The sequence below is a fragment of the Electrophorus electricus genome, chromosome 24, assembly GCF_041902795.1.
Source record: "Electrophorus electricus isolate QZ-2024a chromosome 24, ASM4190279v1, whole genome shotgun sequence".
Taxonomy (NCBI): Eukaryota; Metazoa; Chordata; class Actinopteri; order Gymnotiformes; family Gymnotidae; genus Electrophorus; species Electrophorus electricus.
Genome location: NC_137520.1, coordinates 4,315,612 through 4,336,909, shown reverse-complemented (window position 1 = coordinate 4,336,909; position 21,298 = coordinate 4,315,612). Strand labels below are relative to the sequence as shown.

General features: G+C 40.6%; 1 protein-coding gene and 1 long non-coding RNA gene across 2 annotated transcripts; both read right to left on the bottom strand.

Annotated features, from left to right (window-relative positions):
- Positions 1-526: 526 nt before the first annotated feature.
- On the bottom strand, positions 527-5,429 carry csrp1a (cysteine and glycine-rich protein 1a). Its single transcript, XM_027030051.3, has 6 exons — positions 5,259-5,429; positions 3,614-3,723; positions 2,122-2,290; positions 1,906-2,035; positions 1,569-1,662; positions 527-810 (listed from the first exon to the last, which is right to left on the bottom strand). Exons 2-6 carry the CDS (start codon positions 3,720-3,722, stop codon positions 734-736), a joined length of 579 nt encoding a protein of 192 aa, XP_026885852.1. The 5' UTR covers position 3,723; positions 5,259-5,429; the 3' UTR covers positions 527-733.
- A 10,820-nt stretch (positions 5,430-16,249) lies between these two features.
- On the bottom strand, positions 16,250-18,889 carry LOC113590081 (uncharacterized). Its single transcript, XR_003412071.3, has 4 exons — positions 18,158-18,889; positions 17,352-17,855; positions 17,021-17,236; positions 16,250-16,930 (listed from the first exon to the last, which is right to left on the bottom strand). It is a non-coding gene; the product is annotated as an uncharacterized LOC113590081 (long non-coding RNA).
- Between the last annotated feature and the right edge of the window lie 2,409 nt (positions 18,890-21,298).

Below are 21,298 nucleotides of genomic sequence, written 5' to 3'. Positions count from 1 at the left end.
ACAACTTCCTGTCTGTGCAAGCATCCAATTTAACTATTATGACATGCTCACTCTGACAATCTATATGATCTAATAATAGATCATAAAAATTAGTTTAATTATAAATTGGATTTCTTAGTTTTTTACAGATACTGTGTGCATAATTAAAAAGAATACATACAAACAATGTCTTATAAGGTGTTAACTGAATATGCTTGGGTATGACATCTCCACCTAGAAAGGATTTAAGAGCCACCACCATTGGTCTTCTAGCAAAACAGAGATTGTTTCACAAACTACTTGACATTGTAGATGTCTCCTTATCATGCTAAGCATCTGCCCTCATACATTCCTGCATCTAAACATAAATAATCCTGATATATGTTGCACGGACTTACAGCCCTTTAAAGTTATCTATTTAACTAACTAAAAGTATAAGACATCCATCAGTGTAAATCATCAAGGTACTCCAAATACAATGAAATCACATTTGTAAAAGATTCAGAAAAGTTCTCAACAAAAACAAGCAATAAGTAAAAACAAGCAGTTTTATCTTCAGCAATCTTTATCTTTCATTCATAACAGGACATCTAAAAATGGTCATTGTTATGCAATGAATTTGATATTTATTTTTTAAATTTATTCATGGTAATAAGACTTAATGCAATATAACACATCATTAAATCATCAGACAGATGCTTCTCTAGACAAGTACAAATAAGGAGTATGGACTGGAGAGTGGGTTTGAGCTGCCTTATTGCGTATGAGCAAGAGCTCCAGCACCTTGGCCATACCCAAATCCCTTTGGTCCAAAGTTTTTGGCATAGCAACCTGTGTAGAGTACAAGAGCACAAGAGTACTGGATTAATGTATATACACACAGTACTGTGTCTTAGTCCAACATTAGATTTGTTTGTATAATGATCATATATTATTATTCTGTCTTTCTTATTAGAATACAAACAGACAATACAGAAAATTTGTACGCAACATTACAAACAGAATAAAAGCTTCTTGGGTACAGTGACAAATATTTAATGTGACCTCCCCTTATACTTAAGTAATAGCAGGAACCTGGTTCTCATGAATCTAAATGGAATGGAACCTGAATGGAATGGTACTAGAAAATTACATCAGAAAACTTCAGGACAGTCTCACCAAAAGGGATCAAGATTAGAGCCAAGAGAGGTCACACTAAATACTGACTTTTGCCTGTAGAAGTCATTTTATTCTGAATTTTTTTTTTTTTTTTTGTGTACATATTTCCTGTATTTTCTGTTTGTATCTTAATAAAGAGACTGAGAAATAATTATATATGGGCATTATAACATTGCTTAAACAACAAATTTAATGGTGGCTTAAGACTTGTACAGTACTGTATATATGCACATGAAATATATATATAAAAATAAATAAATACATATATATATATATATATATATATATATATATATATATATATATATATATATATATATATATATATGTGTGTGAAAAAAATTTATTCACACACATGCACAAGAAGCAAAAAAAAAAAAAGAAAAAAAAAGAAAATGAGACAGAGTTAAGCATTTAAAAAAATATTGTACCTTTGCAGTAGATTTCTCCCTCTTTGTCTGCGAGTGTAGTGGATTCTAGCCCCTTCCCACATTTTGCACAACGGAAGCAGCTTTTATGCCATGACTAGAGAACAGGGGTAGAGGACACAGATGCTTTTTACTTACTGCACAAAGTAAATGGCCCCAGTATCTGTCAGAACTATGTACTATGCCAGTATCTGTAAGCAGCATGTCTACATTTTTGTAAACACATTATATAAATTTATAAATACAAGGTGTAATATTAGGTCATCACAATACCAGAAATCAAACAGTATGACATTACTGAAAAGTGTGTTGGAATTTTTACACCATTTAGGATACTTACTTTTCCTGCTCCAATGACCTTTTCAGCAGCATACACTGGTTTGCTACACCTTGGACATATATCAGATCCCCCAAACCTCTGGGACAACGTGGAGGTGTTTGGGTTATTGGTGGGCTGGTGTGGCTGAGTACTGCAATTAAAGAGAAATTCAGATCCTGTTGATGGAAATGTGCATTTGTTGTGGACCTCTTCAAACTTTCTGAATCAAAAACTTACATTTCTTGTTTCATTCCCAGTGACTCTCCTCTGTCCATACTTAGGGTTCCAGCACCTGCACCATAGCCATAGCCTTTTGGCCCAAATTTCTTGCCATGGCAAGTCTTGCAGTAGACCTCATTGTCATGGACGGCCACAGTAGTACTATCTAGGCTCTTCCGGCAGACCACTGACATCAAAGGACGTGGAGATACATTAATATGTACTGACATAGTTTATAGTTTTCACTTAAATGTAGCATTTGTGTAAATGATATTAATGAATCACTAACTACTGCAAACAATAAAAACAACAACAACAACGTCAGGTATGTCGAAACAAGACCGAGTCTAATGCAGGTATTTATGGTTTAATGATAAAGTGCAACAGTCTAAAGACATAGTCAGAACACAGGCAAGGGTATATTCCAGATAGCAAATAAATCTAAAAGGGCATAGGCAGGTGCAAATCCAATAAACATACAAAAGAGTTCATAACCCAGAACAACAGGAGTAAATACAAATGACTAGCAGATGAGACTTTGCAATGTTTGGCAGGGTAAGCTAGGCTTTTATAGGACACTACTGATCACACCTGTTAGAAGTTACTCTTTATTAATCAGGTGACTTGGAGCACATTTTTAGCAGTTCACACACTTCTGTAGTCATCCATGGCTCTGGATAGTGTTTGTAGTAACAGTTTTTAAGGAGTCACATCATCTATGCATTTGCTATTGCAGCTAATCACTGCTTTACATCAGATTGGTTGTTGTTGGAAGCATCCCGTCTGAACATGTCCCAGTCTGTGTGCTCAAAGCAGTCCTGAAGTGCTGAGATGACCCCCTCAGTCCAGGTTATGACTCATTTCAGAACTAGTCTGACCTGTTGGATCTGTGGTCTCTTTGGTGGAATTAGCATAATAAAGGTATGGACTGAGCAGCCAAATCAGGGGTGGGGTATGCACAGTTTAAAGATTTCTTCTTAATTTTTTTTTACAGGAAATGTTTTAAAGGAACTCTGTAGCAAATTACAAGCATCAGATTTTGAGCATTAGTGGAAAATAAGATATTGAATGTACCTTCATTAAAATTTCCAGGAATCTCACAATTTCAGAAAACTATCAGATCTTTTTTTTTTCTTCCTCCCACTTTTGAGTTTTATTTTTATGTAAAGTTACATATAATAATGAACAGTCCACTACTGTACAATAGCAATGACATTCTCAAAGAAGACCTTGTGCTCACAAAACACTGTTATGCTCTACATGTGCATTACGACCCTGAGCAGATAGTCAAATTAAACTATAAGGCTAAGCAGTATGTCAGGAAGTGGAGCGCGAGCTGGCAATTGTAACAACACACACTGTACTATAATGTACAATTATATATTTTTTAATTATCTGAAAATCCATAGTGGATGTATTATTTATTTTTGTAATTATTCCACAACTTCTGCATGGTTTGGTTATATAATGTTAGTAGTGTTATTAAAACAGGAAAATAAAGCAAACTCACTGCACAGGAAGCAGGACTTGTGGAAACTCTGTCCCTCACACTGAATTTCCTCTGCAAAATAGACCATCTTCTGACAGCAGCCACACTTCTTTCCACCCCCAAGAGACATCCTGCAACACACATATGATGCAGGAATAACAAACATACAACATGGGACCAGATGTGATTTGATAGCTATACAATTGTAGAGCAAGGTAAATAAAAAAACATTCAGATTTGGCATAGCCTTTTTATGTCTGTGACAACTGGACAACCTACAACTTGGACAATCACAATTTCCTCATGATTTCCTATGCCTTACTTTGATCTTTGGTGTTTCATGGCTACTTCTATGTTAAAGTAAAATCATTTTTCAGCTTTCTAATGCCATCACTGAAGGAGATTCAAGTTAAAATGGGAAAATGGGAGCCTTACAGTGGGCTTGCAGCAATAGCAAATGCATAGATCTTAATTTGTCTAAACCAAGAACATTATACACAGCACCCAAGGCCAAGCATTTCCAAAAAACTGAAAACAAACTATTATTTTAAATTATAATATAGCTTTACACTGGCTTTAAAATATTTCCACTGGCTAGGTATAATTATTGGAATATCTCCATAAAATAGCATAATGTCTATTATTGAAGAATTCCTGTGTGGGTCAGCTTTGGCCAAAGTAAACACTGACTTTAACCTCTGGCCTATGCACAGAATTTCACCAGCACAGACCAGTCAGCAAAGTCTGTGTAACAGCAGAGGAGGTGTGTATATAGCCACATAGATATGGCTCTGTCTCTATACAGGCAAATCTCTTGAACTGAGCTCACACTGTTCCTCTGGTTGTTAACATTATCTTGCCAAATGTACTTTTAAATTGCATATTAACATTTTACTGTACCAGCTTGAAAATACCTGTACAAACATGGATTGTTAATAATTATTTGTGCCTAAATATTATTTAAATTAAAAGGGTAATTTGCTGAACTAGCTTCATTTAAAAGATTTGGAATTTACAGAATATTATGTAACTTTAGCAAAAACCTGCCAAGAAATGTAAAAGTGCTACTGGTTTGCACAGAAGGGATGGATTATATTAGTTATATATAGTTATTTTATTTATTATTTATTTATTGCCCTTTGATGCTTCCATAACCATTCTATCATTATTATTCTCAAAAACTTTAAGAAGACTGAGAATCCAGATGTAGTGTTATCTCCTGGCCCATCAAAAACTGGTTCTCAATCTGAAAACCAACCAGTATTGGAATAAGAGTATCGCCATAAAATAGCATGATGTCTATTATTGAAGATTTCCTATATAGCTCAGCTTTGGCCAAAGTAAACATTGACTTTAGCCTCTGGACAACGAACTAGTGAGCAAGTCTGGGCAGGTCAGACGGGCTAATAAATACTTTAAGTTGTGTCTGTGTATAGGTATGTATACATACATTTTGAAAAATTATTGCAGGCATAATAAAATGTGAAAAAATGCACATTTTAAAACTGAGAATACTTTATCTACTTCAGAAGCGACAAAAATTGAACTTTAGCAACAACTTCAATGTTACAAATGTTGGAAATGAATTAGCAGACTTACTCCAGGAAGGACTGTGTGTGTTTGTAATGGTAGATAAGGAAATTGAAAGAGAAAAGTTTCATAATACCTGTGGTAATCACTCAGACTACCTGAAAATTAAGAAGACGTCTGTGTGAGATCCTGAAAATGAGAATTTTATTCTAAAGTCCTGCAAGTTGCTCTCAAAGTGTATCTGGTAGAATGTGTCCCTCTGAGTTTCCTACAAAATGGCTGAGCGTGTGGCAAAGAAGCACAAAGAGGAAAAGAGAAGTGAGTCACGTGTTTTTAACTTTGAAATGTTAAAAAAAAATCCTTCTGCGGCCTCTGCTGGGCAAATAAAGAAATGCTACCAAATGTCTTTTTTAAGAAAAAGAAAATCAAACAAACGAACAAACAAAAACGTCCACATTGTTTTTTTTCAAACCGCTGTTTTCTGTAATTTATCTATGTCCAGTTGGTACTTGTTTATTTGCCTGATGTCCCACAGGATCTTCCGCACAGAGATAGATGATGTCATATCTGGAATTTGTTTGAGCCACTACTCCAGTTTACGGCTCATAGCCTCAAGTTCCCCTTTCACAAATGAGTCAATCTTGGTGTTAACCTTCGATGTTCTCTTCATTTCTTCTTTCAATCCCTGGTATTTTTCCAGCTTCTCATATCCCTTTCTGACTCAAGCTTCCCTCAAATGCTGTTGTTTTGACATGACTGTTGTTTATTTGTTTATTTAGTTGCAACTGCATATAATTTTGAAATTAATGGTTTTTTTTGGTTTGTTTTTTTGTAATAAGAGGGTACATTGCCATTTCTTACTTCATCTTTTTAATGCTTATTGTTACGGTTGTATACATTTTCCTTTTCTTCTTCATTATATTTATTTTCTTTTGCTGCTACTGTCTCTGTAAGACATTGATTACACAATCTGTACAGGTGTAGCCTGTTTTAGCCTATAAAAGGTGAGCAGGGTGTAAGATGGTTTCCCATAAGCACTGGAAGTAGTATGGAAGCTGAAATGTTTGCTCTTTTTTCACTGGGTGACATCAGCTCATACTAATAGAATAAAATTGATCAAAACAATTGTCCCTATCTTTTTTTTGGTAGCATGCAGTCTACATTCCTATTTTTGTGGGCATTTTACTATTTGCTTCGTACACCTACAGCAAATGTCTTTCTGTTTGTTTTCTTGGATTGAGTTCAACTCTGCACCTTTTGTTTTTCCTTGAAAATAATTGTTCGAACACCTGTTTTAAAATCCAAAATATTTTTCATTCACAAAACTAACATTGTATCACTGGAAAAGGCACAGGATGAAAAATACAAAAAGGGGTTTATAAGAACACTTGGGCCAACTACATTAAATGTATCTTTAAGAAGACACAATAGGAAAAAGTCAAGAGGAAATGTAGCAGGCTTCATAAGTGAAACTGTACTAAAGTGGGAAAAGAAACAGGCTGAAACTGGTAAATCTGTCACAACTACATAGTGACTAATCAACACTGGAAGATGAGGTCTTGTTTTAACAACTTCCTGAAATGTAGTGAGGGAGTTTGTAAAATATAATAAGATAATAAGATACTCTCAACTTGTCTTTTTCCCATTTCCTTTCTGCTTTCATACAGTCCTGTCTAGGAGTTCAAATGGAATCAATTAACCAAGACTGGGATTTTGATTTAGGATGTCTGTTTTTCAAAAATGCTATTATGTCCAATATGGCGAGTAGGAGGAGTAAAACACAGACCTATTATTCTACACTCCTCAAAGAAGTGACAGCTACAACAAAGAGTGGATGACCTACAGTAAAATAATTTCTTGAGATTTGAAAGGGTAATGCTGCACAAAATGTAATCAGTTTATGATTTAGAGAAAAACCAAGAGATAAAATGGGATCAAGTGCAGCACCATGCTCCTGAGTAGAGCCATGTAATTATGAGGAGCATTTCAACAACAATAACAATAGGACAAATTGTTGAGAATTCTGACAGTAAAGAATGTCTTGTATTGTAACAGCAAATGACTGAGATTAATAAGGGAAATAGGAGGGGGAATAACTAACAAGACAGAAACACATCATGAAAGTCACATTTCTAAAAGTCTTAACAAAAAGGGGAAGACAAATCTAAAACAACTAAACACACTATTTAAACAATAAACAGTGAATTTAAAACTAATTACATTCAGTTGTACAGCATTATGAGAGTCCTCATAACACCCTACCTGTTTCCTCTCTCACTGGCAGTGGCCACTGCCACACTGGAACCTCCTCATGGGTCAGCTGTGCCAAATGACCCCAGCATCCCCCAAAAAGTCCATCAAGCATGCATCACTTGTGCTGCAGCCACTTGGCAGCAGCAGTTCTGGTCTGACTGCCACAATGGCTGATGGTCGTGTCACAGAGTGCCCTAGTCTGGCGAGGTCTCCCTTCTGCTGGGCCAGGACCCAATAAACAACCTTGGCCAAAGTGTTCCTTACCAAGGGGACTTCCAATGGTGATTGCGGCCAATGGTTGAAGAGCCAGACTTGTATACCTGCCCCTGGTAGCATGAGTCATATGACCATGCATATGGTCTAGGGAGGCCACTTCTGGCAGGCACTGGTGTCAATCTGGAGGTCTCTGGAAACAGTTGCATGTTATGGAGGTGGTGGCAGAGTACCTAGCATACCCACCATAGCCATGCTGTCATCCTAGATCCCAGATGGGCAGCCAAAGATGAGATCCGTGAGCATCCTGTGCTAGTGGCTGAACATGAGGATGGTTGGAGTAAAACCAGCATACTTCTGTGCTTTAGCCCAACCAAATAAAAATACGTTATTAGTTTATATCATGAATAGTTCACATTCATTCTATCTTATTCAACTGTGCCATAGTACTTATCTACAAATTCACAATATACTGAATATAGTCTTCCTCAAGCGATGTGGCACCAGGAACTGCCCTCATGCTGGCTCTTCCCATACAGCAGCCCATTGTGCAGCTGGAAAATGGCTCAGCAGCATGGAGCATCTTAGCTGTTAGGGGTGGAGCCGAAAGCTAGACAGATCCATTGTACTAGTTAAGTTACCTTCATAGTTAGTAGTGTATTTATGACCACTCATTTGCTGTCCCTGATCCCAAATAGTTTTGCTGCTTCAACAGATACAGATATGAATACAAATACTGGCCTCTCAGAGAGCAGCAATCACATGCTCCTCAGCCAAATAGCCCTGTGCTGTTCACTGATGTGCCATTATGGCAAGGATGAGTTATGGTGTTGTCTTTTCAGCTCTAACAGCAACATGTTAAGGAAATGTTTCAGTGCTAATTCCTCCTCTTCACACTTCTTGAATGGTAATGGTTCCCATGTACTCTCACCACTGTAGGCTGATATGTGCCACTGCTCTCTTGCTGGACACCAGACAGACTCCACTGTTAAGCACTGGTGTGCTAACATCTTGTCACAGACTGCTCCTTCCCCATAGGTCACGTGGTACGGTCTGCCACATGCGGGGAATCCACAGGTGTATTGTTTATCTGTTTAGTAACCACGCCCCCCTGGAATTGTACACATGTGCACAGGCTTTGTCAAGTGTTGCCGTATCTATTTAAACCCATGTCTGTGTGAACTTCATTTGTTGGTCATTGTCGCTACATAAGTCATTTAATGTCAACATCTGTCATCATAACCATTTGTGATAGCCGAAACGTCTGTTTGTGTGATCACCTTTGTTATTTGTAAAATGTAAAACCTTGTAATCATGTTCACTGTCAATGTTTGTGAGTGCCTGTCATGTAGTGTGTGTTTCATATTAATAAATGTCCCACATGAACGAGGAGGTCTGTGCATCCTGCCCCGCGCCCTGTGGGGGGATAACACCCCCTGGAGAAGTTTGGGGGGGGGGGGCCTAGGGTGATAAAGTCGACAAGATCTATGGCCAAATATGCTAGAGCCCGAGTTCTTACGCCACCACGGACCCACCAGGAGGAGGACTGGAGGGGTCTGCCCAAAGTGCCGGAGCCAGAGTTCCTCTGGGGCACTTCTAGAGCTGCAGAAAAAATGAGGACCGTTAAGGGAGGCTGCACGTACGAAACCAAGGCGGATGTGCACCCCCGAGTGTGCTGTGGGCCCAAGGACACATTAACAGTGCCTGTGGTGTTATCAGGCACTGCAACACAGCACCTTGTATGTATGTTGACATGTGTATTTGCGTGTCACGCTGTGGGAAGCATACTGGAAGGACCCGAGAGAGGCAGGCACTCTGCCTTTCTTCCTTGTTTGGGGGGGGGGGGGGGGGTCTCCCAGGTGGGAGGTTCTCGGCCTTCCTTGTGTTGGGTGGGCACCGGGCAATGCCGCGCCTTGTCTATGTGTTTGTATGGTGGCCTGGAGTTTGCTATCTTGGAAGGGGAGGCATGGGGAACCGCGCCCCCAGGGAGGGGTCATCTTCAAGGAATGCTTCCTCCACACCCATCACTTGGAGCATACCAGAATACCCCAAGAAAGGCAGGGACGTTGCCTTTCTCCCTTGTGTATGGAGGTCTCCCAGGTGGCGGTTCCTAGTCTGCCTTGTATTAAGTGAGCACTGGGCTTAGCGATCTGGGATTCGCAGTCCCAGAGGTGGACGCTTTGGGAGCCGCGCCCCTTGGGAGGGGGTTATGTCACGGACTGCTCCTTCACCATAAGTCACGTGGTACGGTTCGCCACGTGTGGGGAATCCACAGGTGTATTGTTTATCTGTTTAGTAACCACGCCCCCCTGGAATTGCACACATGTGCACAGACTTTGTCAAGTGTTGCCACGTCTATTTAAACCCATGTCCATGTGAACTTCGTTTGTTGGTCATTGTCGCTACGTAAGTCGTTTAATGTCAACATCCGTCATCATAACCATTTGCGATAGCCGTAACGTGTGTTTATGTGATCACCATTGTTAGTGTGTACTAACAGCAGTGTTACACATCTATGCCATCTTCTTCATAAAGCCAAGTTCCTACCTGGCTAAACTGATCAGTAGAAGGAAGGTGTAGCACTCAGTACCCCTTTCCTCTGGGATGCATCTTCTTCCCTATCCGCTCTTGAATTATTTGATGCACTGCTCTATTTCCTCCAACTCTGCGGCTATATCCCATGTCATGTGTAATGATTGTATAGAAGGAATGCCAGAGAATGCTACTGTTAAATGCAATAAACACATTTTTTTAGACAACAGAATCAGAAAACAACAGAAAAACACTGAGACTAATGGCATTTTTAAATGAGGATGACATTTCTAAAATTAAAACGGGGAATGAAAACCAAAACAAAACTGAAGACATGCACAATGTCAACTATTAAACAATAAACAATTCATTTAAAACTACTTACAGTCTGCTGGAAGCTGCTCATCATAATGGAAATCCTCACCATGCTCTCCCCTCTCTCTGCCCAGTAGTACAACACCTGAGCTTACTATAATTCACTCTTCCATAGTTCACGCTTTTCTTTGCCTGGGTTATATTATCAAATCTTTAAAACTTGCAGTTAGTAACCATTAATTAAAAAACCTAGTCTTTATCCTCATTAGCTTTCAAACTATAGGCCATTCTTGAACCTGCCCTTTATTTAAAAAATAATAGAGAAAGCAGTTTCACTGCAATTATGCACCTACTTGTGGTAATGTCCAGTAATTATTTCAGTGTGGATTTAGACAAAATCACAGCAGTGAATCCATGCTAACAATATTTTAATATTCTCTAGTAAAGGATGCATATAGTTAGTTATATTGGTCCACCACGAATTACTTAATTTAATTTTGATTTAGTTATATGTGTCATGGTATGACCCCTCCTCCTAAATGTCTCCTCGTGTGTTCATTATTATGTTCTCTATGTCTGTACTGTACATCAGTATTAAATCAAGCCCATGTCCACCAGAGTGTGTGGGTTCTCTTATACTTTGAATGAGACCAAATGATTCTAGTATAGAACTAAAGGCAGATCTGAGTTCTTGGTCACTATTATTGTGAATGTTGAAGTCACCAACAATAATTGCTAAAAGTAACTTGACTAGAGAGGAATTTTGCAAACTCATTAAAACTCATTATCATGAGCACTTTATATGTAAGGGATCTAATATTTAATAATCCTAGCTTTAGATCACAGCTGCTGGCAGTGTTCTGTGTGCCATATACTTTAATATTAATTTGGTTATTAAGGAATTTTTTTCCCTGGTTTTCTGTGTTTCTGCTTAGCTCGGGGAACAGACACAGTGGTAGACCAGTATGGTAGACCTTGGGTGATGTCTTGTAGCGATCAGTAGATGGTTGGTTTAGCCTCTTAACTAATCTGTCATAAGACTGTGACTTATGCTATAGGAAAGGATAGCAGCACTCTCCCTAGTAGGATGTATAACAACCTGCCCTAAAAGGCCAGGCTTGCCCTTAAACCAATTATCGATGAACCCCACACTGCTTGTCTGTGAAACATGCACTGGCTAATATGACCATTATTGGATGTTTGCTAAAACACGCATATGCTAATATATATGACCATTTCATTCACTGAACAAATGTACAGCTTCTATAGATATGCCAGGAATTGTATCCTGTTTATGTTTAACCTTCTTGTCTTTTCATTTACCTTGACTTGATTATTGAGCCACCATCATGTGTCTTCACAAAAAATCAGTTTCAGTTTTATCTATGGGTATTCCCTCCAAAGTGTTGATAGTTGCCTACAGTGGAGGAAATAAAAATGACATCTATTCAGGTGAACTATTCCATGAGCTAAAGGCATGCTTAGGTCATTGCCAAACCTTGGCGGTCTGTCTTGTTGATTGTGTTCTTTCAAGTTACAAGACAACACTTACAGTAACTCTTCCATGTATTCTGCAGATGTTTGACAAATTGAGTGATAGTCTTAAGTGGGCAAGGTTAAATCTCGTAAATCATGAAGTCTGTCAATTGATGGGGTGGATGCTTGTGCAGGGAACCTTTTTTTTTACTACTAGTGAGTTGATTCCCTCTATATTGAAAATTTGGTATAATTCAACTCTTAATGATAAACACCAAGTTTAGGGCCTGAGAGAAGATATGGAGTTGCCTCAGTTGAGGTGGCTACTGATAGTCTATGAGATTGATTACACAAGTGGAGAAAGTAGAGAAGATTATGAATAAGGTCATAAGAAACCAATTAGGTGTCACTTGTCTGTATTTTCTTAAAGGGCTTTTTATAGATCCATGGCTTGGTATGGTAAAACTTTTGCTAATATTAAGGCATTACACTATGTTGCTAATATCATGCTAGAGCTGCAGATGACAAGTTTAGTAGAGGAATTTAAATGTGCTCAGGTAAGTCTAGAGGTTACCTTATTGAGGTCTATAGATGTGGCAATAGCGCAGGGGTGCAGAAGCAGCTGCTCATAAAAAATCAGTGGCTGAAGTTAGAAGATGCTGAGAAGCAATAGAGTGGCTGGTGAGACCTATGGTTGATGGACCCAGTTGCATCAAATTTATTATTGGAGATACCTGTGACATCCTTTTAACACCACAAACCAGTGGGTAAGTAAAGTGGGTAAGCTGTTAACTATGTGCTGGAATTGGTACACTGAGGCACATTTTATCAAGTTGCAAAGTTAGTCTGTCACAGAGACATTACATGTAGAGACATACTACGTAGAGGTGCTTAAATCCATGGCATTTTATTGGATAGTAGGCACATGGAGGTTAATTCTATTCCAGGCAAAAGTGGAAACAGCTATATTAGAAAATATTAGACAATATAAGAAATCTAACATTTAGTCTGTTTTCACAAATGTGTTAAATCTTTCATACATCCAAATGCACAATACAAAATGCATTGCTCTTTGTATGTACTTAACCACAAGCCTGGGGCTGTATGTCTTGGGATTTAATTGGGAGCCCTGTCTACTCTTTTATGTTTTGATTTCTGAATTCAGCATATACCTGTGACAAACAGTCACAGGAGCAGAAAGACATCTTGAGCAGAAGTGCTTATCAGTTATCATCATGAACGTGTAGGTAAAGCAGTTTAAATTGCCTTTACAAATCTTAAAATGTTATCAACATATCAAAGTCATTGTGTGAGAATAAGCACATAATGAGTAGAAATTGCTTTAAAAGCTTTTGAGACTTTTTACACGTCCTGTTATTTTTTAAATTACCAAGCCATTCTTGCATGAATGTCTGGGGAATTTTGAATGCCAAGCCAAATTGAATGTGGATAAACTGCTATGATTTAGGTCGAGTCAGAGCAAGTTTTTGTGATTCTAATATTCTCTTGGAACCTTATTTAATTATAGCAGAGTTATAGCTTTCATGAAGTCAGCTTATTATCTTTTTTCATCTTTTGGTAAAAGGCCCCAATAGCTCTTTAAATGGCCTTTTATAGATTCATGACTACAATATAGCACAAGTTCAGGTACAAGCCTAAGCACTATTTATTATAATAAAGCTCAAGAACCTGAAGACGGTAATGCACATTTTCGATTTACAACAACTCTGTAATGTTATATATTACTTGTCTAGTCACTTCATGCTAGTTTCCTCAGATTATAACAAGCCTGTAAATTGGCGTAAAGTTGGTGTACCCTGTCAGAGACAATGTCCTCCGGCAAACCGAATTGCTGAAATACATGGCAGAAGAGTTGATCAGCCATCTCCAAGGCAGTAGGTAGACCTTTTAGCAGTATAAACCATACCATTTTAGAGAATCGATCTACAATCACCAGTATTATGGTGTTCTCCTCAGAGACAGGCAGATCTGTAACAAAATCAATAGCTATATGAGACCAGGGATGCAGCAGAGTGGGTAGGGGAAGCATCTTACCTGCAGGTAGGGTGTGCAGGATTTTGCTGCGGGCACAATCTGCACAAGACGCCACATACCTTACAATCTCCTTATTCATGGCAGGCCACCAATAGCAAGCACTTAGCAATTGTGCAGTACAAGTAGACTCAGGAAGGCCCGTTCCCACTGAGGTGTGTGCTCATGTGATAAGGACTCTGTGGTGTTTGGGTGGCACAAAGAGACGGTGAGGTGGGCCGTGCGGATCTGAAATGGATACCTCCATCTCTCAATCTAGGTCCCATTTTAGCGTTCCCAAGAAGCAGGAGGGGGAGAGAACCGGCTCCAGGGTGATTGACTGGGCTTCCGTGTTATGTTGCCTGGAGAGCGTGTTCTTCTCTCCCAGTCTATAGGTAACATGGATTTTATATCTGGAGAAGAAGTGTGACCAACGGGCTTGCCTGGAGTTCAATCCCTTGGAGTTCTGTAGGTACTCCAAGTTCTTATGATCAGTGATGACCATAAAGCGGTGTCGCGCTCCCTCCAGCCAATGTCTCCACTCTTGGAACGCAAGTTTCATCGCCAGCAGTTCCTGATCTCCCAGGCCTGTAGTTCCTCTCAGTGGGGCTCAGTTTTTTTGAGAAATAGGCTATAGGTTTTAGTTGTCCTGCTTTTCCCTTGTGTTGGGACAATACAGCCCCTACTCCCATGTCTGATGCATCCACCTCTACTAAAAAAGGCCTCTCGGGATCCGGTTGCTGCTAAACCGGAACGGTAGAGAAGTGTCTTTAACTCCTCAAAGGATTTTCCCGCCTCTGGGTTCCATTTTACCGTCTTGGTGTGTCCTTGAAGTATGTCTTTGAGGGGCATGGCCAGAATGCTGAATGATCTAATAAATCTACAGTAGAAATTGGCAAACCCGAGGAAACATTGTAGTTCCCTGCATGTCTGCAGTCTTGGCCATAACATTACTGCCTCCACTTTGCATAGTTGCATGTGCACACTACCCTCGCAAATGATGTAACCTAAAAAGCTCATCTATCTGCGGTGGAACTCACATTTTTCCAGTTTGCAATAGAGCTGATTCTGCAAGAGAACACAGAGGACAGCCCCATCGTCACACACATGTTGGTCCCAAGAGGGAAAATAGATCAGGATGTCGTTGATATAAGCAACAACGGATCTACCCAGAAACCCCCGTAGGACCTCATTTATGTATGCTTGGAATATCGAGGGAGCTGTGGCTAGACCGTGTGGCAGGACTAAATATTCATAATGCCCAGAGAACATACTGAAGTCTGTTTTCCACTTGTCACCCTCCCTAATCCTTGTTAGATTATATGCACTGCACAGGTCCAACTTGGTAAAAAAAACTGGCTCCCCTTAACTATTCAAGCACGGCTGGGACTAAGGGTAGAGGGTAAGGATATTATACCAACAGTTCGTTGAGCCCTCTGTAGTCCACACAGGGTCTCAATCCTCCATCCTTTTTCTTTTTAAAAAACACACTTGCAGAGGCCGGAGAGGTGGAGGGATGAATGTAACCCTGCTGCAAAGCCTCCTTAATGTATTGCCCCATTGTCCGCACCTCCTCCTGGGAGAGAGGATAGATCCTACACCTAGGAGGAACAGCGCCCTCCTTAAGAGTGATGGTGCAGTCCCACTGACTGTGAGGGGGAAGCTGTGTGGCCCTCGTGGGACTAAACGCCTGTGCCAGGTCGCTATACTCCCAGGGAACGTCAAAATTTGTCAGCTACAGGGCTCTCTATTGTAGTTGACTGGAGAGACACAGCCCGGGTAGGAAGGTACTCGAGGATACAATTCTCGGTCCACTGCAGGTGCCCCTCTAGAGCCATTTCGGCCCCCCATGACCTTTCCGGAGGTGCCTGATGTAACCTGTGCCGTCCCCAGCATTCCCGGACCCACAGTTCACCCAGAACCCAGAATCTGCCCAAACTCCTGTCGCAGGTGACCTCTGTGACCTCTCTGGCAAGGAGGCGGGACTATGGCGATAGAGGGTCAGACATTGTTTCGCATGTTAAGTAGCCATGTGCAATTGAGCATTCATGTCAAGTAGCTATGTTTCATGGTTTTTTTTTTTTGAATCTGTGTATCTGTGTATTCATTTTTAATCATGATTAAGATTGCATGCACAAATTCAACTCAATTTTGTCTTCATATTGTTTTCTGCATTTTAATAATATATATCCCATTATTATATATATTGTTAAAAGTGGATGTTCATTTAAGAATAAGATTAATAAAGCTGACTTAACTGAATGTTAATTAAGTTAATTTATACACAGGAAACTGAACTGTTTGAAAAGTACTTGTTTATTGTTCATCAAACAAATAATATCAATCAAAATAACAAACGCATCTTTTGTAAGAATGTGTCTAATCACCAACAAGTCAGTGCCCATTGATTTTGTGCAACAGAATGCAGAGTAAATCAGTGCTCATTCACTTTGTGAAGTACAAAGCAGGATAAAATCAGTGCTCGTTCACTGCACAAGTGCACTCCACGAAACCTGCTGTGTCCAAACTCTTTGGTCTTGGGTTGGCCACACTGTTTGCAGGCATAGCGTTCGTGCTTGCGCCGCTTTGTGGGGACGGCCTGTCCATCGGCAGCGGTGGCGGTGGTCTTAGCCTCTGCCTTTTTCTTCCACCGCTAAACTGTGGTCCGGGATACTTTGGACCCAGTTGGTGCGGCAGGGGCAGTAGGAGTGGTGGTGGTGGTGGCAGAAGCCGCGTCGCCTTCTGGACCAGAGTTCGTAGGGGTCTCACCAGGAGGAAAAGGAGGCTGGCCTCGGACATGCTGAGAAGTCTGCCCAGATGCATCCTTCTGGATGTTAAAGTCAAAGGCAGGGTGCCCGTGAGTCAGACGCTCTGGGAGCTTACTCAGCGTGGGAGGGAGGGGTTCCAGGGCCACCATGGGAGTGCTGGACTGGCCAACGCTCAGGCGCAGAACATCCTGTTCCTGCTTTTTCTTCCCTTTTCTTGTACCTGTAACATAAAATGCAGCACAGCCTATTAGTACACAGCCTGTATAGTCCACAGTGCCAGTAAGATCAATATAAAACCCGGTAAACTCACCACTAGGTCAGTGTCTGCCGATTCAACAAAAAGGTGAATATGGGGCCGGGCCACCGAGGACTACGTCCCTGATGACACTATAGTCCCTCATGACGGCAGCCCACCTGTTCACTCTGACGCCGGCGATGGTCTGACCGGCCGGGTGAAGCCGACAAAGCGCCGGGCACACGGCCTCGACAAGGCGGCTGAAACTGGGCCACTGAGCAGGCCCACTGCCTTGTCCAAGGAAGCAGATGTGAAGATACAAAAGGACAGACAGACAGAATCAATTAGTCACACAGCTACAAGTCAAACTCCAGGAAACTTATTGGATTATTGAATGTGTGCTTACCACTTCAGACTCTGTTTCAGCTACAACAGAGGTCTTAGAGTGGCTGCTTTTAAATCATCCCTTGATGAGCCGGTCTCTGTGACGCGGTGGGTAGGCAACACCGCCTGCCCTTGTCACTCTCTGGCAGTTTTTCCCCCAGAGAGCAACGATGCTGTCTACCCTCTGCTGTGTCACAAAGGCCTGGTGACGCAGGTCCACCAGACTGTTGGCCAGGTTTACTATGTGAGGGTAGCCTGGAACATCATCAGGTCCCAGGCTCTCCTGGAAATAAAAGAAAGAAAAATACACTTTTGAACTGAAGCACACTGCGTGAAGGATACAATTCTCGGTCCACTGCAGGTGCCCCTCCAGAGCCATTTCGGCCCCCCATGGCCTTTCCGCAGGTGCCTGATGTAACCCGTGCTGTCCCCAGCGTTCCCGGACCCACGGTTCACCCAGAACCCAGAATCTGCCCAAACTCCTGTCGCAGGTGACCTCTGTGACCTCTCTGGCAAGGAGGCGGGACTATGGCGATAGAGGGTCAGACATTGTTTCGCATGTTAAGTAGCCATGTGCAATTGAGCATTCATGTCAAGTAGCTATGTTTCATAGTTACTGTTTTTTTTTTAATCTGTGTATCTGTGTAATTATATTCATTTTTAATGATTAAGATTGCATGCACAAATTCAACTCAATTTTGTCTTCATATTGTTTTCCGCATTTTAATAATATATATCCCATTATTATATATTGTTAAAAGTGGATGATCAAAAGGACGCTTTTAGTACACAGTGCTGACATGCAAAAAGAGAGAGAGAGGGACTTACCAGGTATGAAGCGGCTCAGGGGAAGCTGGACAACTCCAGGGAAGTGTAACTGCGTGCACAGCGATACACGGGCAGAATGACCCCTCCCCTGATCACCTGCCCCACCCTCCTGTACAGCTGAACACCAGGAGGGTCCTGAATGCAGTGGCGGTGGCATCTCTGGGTCTGCCAGATGTCCGCCATCTTCTCGCGGTCCAAAAGCCTGACGCCTATGGTGTCCGTCACATCCATATAGTCTTCCATCCGCTCCTGGATGGGTAGCTCGGTCACCTTGCAGCGGCGAGAGTGCCGAGCCAGCTCCTTGGCGGTGGGTGGGTCTGCCGGAAAACCCGGCGTCAGTCAGACGGCATCTGGACCGTGGTGCTTCCCTGAGCTCCGACTGCTTGACCTCCACGCGTAAAGGTTTGACAGGCTACTTACTTGAATCGCTGATCGATACCCAAACCGTAGAAAGAAGAACACACACATCAGTGCCACATACAGAATAACGCCGACACGGCCGCGTTTTGCTCAGCGAGCGAGCTCGGTCGGTCGGTTCTGGCTGCTAACTTGGCCCATTAAATCTCACTTTTACAGTACATTCTTGTCGTAAGTGGACGGGGAATAAAAGGTGGGTAAAGAAAAATCGCGTAAAATGTAGCAAAAACGGATCGAAGAGAACATTTCGTACCCGGCGTTACTTATCGCACGTTGTGAGAAGTGACAGCAGTGAGAAGCGCGACAGTTACGAGATGGCAACGGGAGAGCCAATGAAAAATCGAGAATCCCATTGGAACAGGCCAATGGCGCTCTGCTAACTTTGCAAAAGAATTTGGAATAGACCGATGAGAGGACGCAAGCCTTTTAGGACCACTTGGAACATAAGATTGTGTCGCCGGAATGAAATATAATTAATGTAATGAGAAGTTTAATTGACAATAGCTTTTATATTGGCAGTCAGATTAATGAATGTACATATACATCAAGTTCCGTTATTAAACAAACTTTAATTAAGTCATTTTTTTTTTCTAAGCGGAGTTTCTAAATGCTAGTTTTCACTAATATCCTGTTTCATGTGGACAAATGCTATATACTGACCAGACTAAAAGTTAATATGATACATCGTGGTTGCCGTACCCATTACCGGTGTTTATTGTATTTTCTTAAAACCTTAATAACATGAAACATGCTATCAACATAAGTTGAGTTTATATGTGCAGGCACATGCTACTAGTAAGTCTGGTTAAAGTTAGCTAGCTGGATTCCTGTCAAGATGCTATGCGGTTAAACAGATAACGCTACACTTAGAGAGAGAGAGAGAGAGACATGTGATCAGTCTTCAGGCACTATGATGGACTCACTGGAGCTTTGGTCCTTCACCCTCGTGATGATTTAGTGGATGTCGTCACAGGTATATGTAAATTGAACACGGCCTCTGAATTCTCGCGGCAAATAATATAGATGCGTTGCGACACAGTTCAGTGTCTTGGTTACAGATAACATCTTTGTGTTGTGTTGTTCACATATATTGTGAGCCCTTTAGTGAAAAGTATGTAAATACTTTACATACTTTAGCGAAAGTATGTAAATTTAATAGGATCATGTAATCTTAACAAAACACACAAACATGGAGCGACTTTGACTTTTAAAATGTCTATCGTACTCTCCAGTTGTGTATATGAAGCAGATACTTGCTGCTTAATTGTATTAATACGTATGTTTTAATAAGTATTCAAGTAACCACTGTACAATCGATCTTTTTTCTCACAGATAGTGAAGAGTTTCTCACGCTTAACAGGATGTGTTTAATTTAGGACAGAAGGAATTATGAACTGCTGCGAGCAATGTATGCTGACAGGACTACAAGTTGATATGATATGTTGTGGTTGTTGTACTGATTAAAGATTATGCTCTGCTGATGCTGAGAATAAACCACGCATCATCCACTACGGAGTGTCCACTGACTTAAAAAGACGAACGCGAGGGTCACGTTTAGAACACCAGCGTAACACTTTATTGAGAGTACCAATAAGCACGAGTCACATTACATGCCAATATTTAGCCAATATGAATTACGTTACTTAGCCAGCTTTAGTTATGCCACCCCATGTATACAATCCTGGAACTGCCACTGATCATTTGCCTCTAAAGTATGTCAAAGATGTTTACCCAGTAACCACCCCTCTGGAATATTTAATCAAACTGAGAACTGATTATTGAAGCTGTAAGCATAAGGAAATCATGGGCCAAGGTAATTCTCAGCGTAGCATTTTTTTATGTGGAACTATCAGGAAAGAATTTAAATTAAACTTTTGATTAAAATAATTATACGGTCATCAATTACAGTATATGCAGCATGCACTGATCTTTATCACAATAGGTATTTCATTCACTGTACTGTGTATTTTTGAAAATCCAGCAATGTCAAATAAAATTTTTTTCTTTTCTTTTACTTTGTTCTGCACCAGTTGCTGAGAACTTGAATTAGCCTGGTTGCTGAGGAAGTGGCCTCCTTTTTGGTTAACACATTTTTTTCTCTTGCATTGTCTCTTTGCTTTGGCTTTTCTTCCTTTTCTTCTTTCATCTTTTCTTGTTTATTGGGACCAGGTCCCATTTACAAGGAGCAAGTTTTTCTTTGCAGTGGAAAGTTAAAATGTCTGCTTGATACATGATTAAATTCCTTTGGGCATTTTTGGGCCCCTGAGCAAGACCCTTAACCCTTAACCCTTAACCCTCAATTGCTCAAGTTGTACTCAGTCAGAGTTGTAAGTAGCATTGGATAAAAGTGTCAGCTAAATGCCATAAATGTAAATGTAAATCAGGTAATGTGAGAGGCCTTTGTGGAATTTCCTCTCTATCCAAAATGCATAAATCTAACATCTAAAACAGAGCTTTGTCTTATATTTACTTGCAAATTAAAAGGTTTTTAAAATTTTAAATGTGCAATATGTTAAAACTTCATAAACTTGGAATCTGCCCTTGTCAAATCTACATTCAGCAACAATCTTGTCTTTAAGACATTTCTCGAATGGCACCGAATTACTCATGAAACAAAAAACAAGGCTAACAATTTGCCCAGAAAGTAAGGCTCTAAATCTAACTGACTTCTGAAGGTAATCCCATAAATGTGTGGTGTACAATTTTATTTACACATATCTGTAA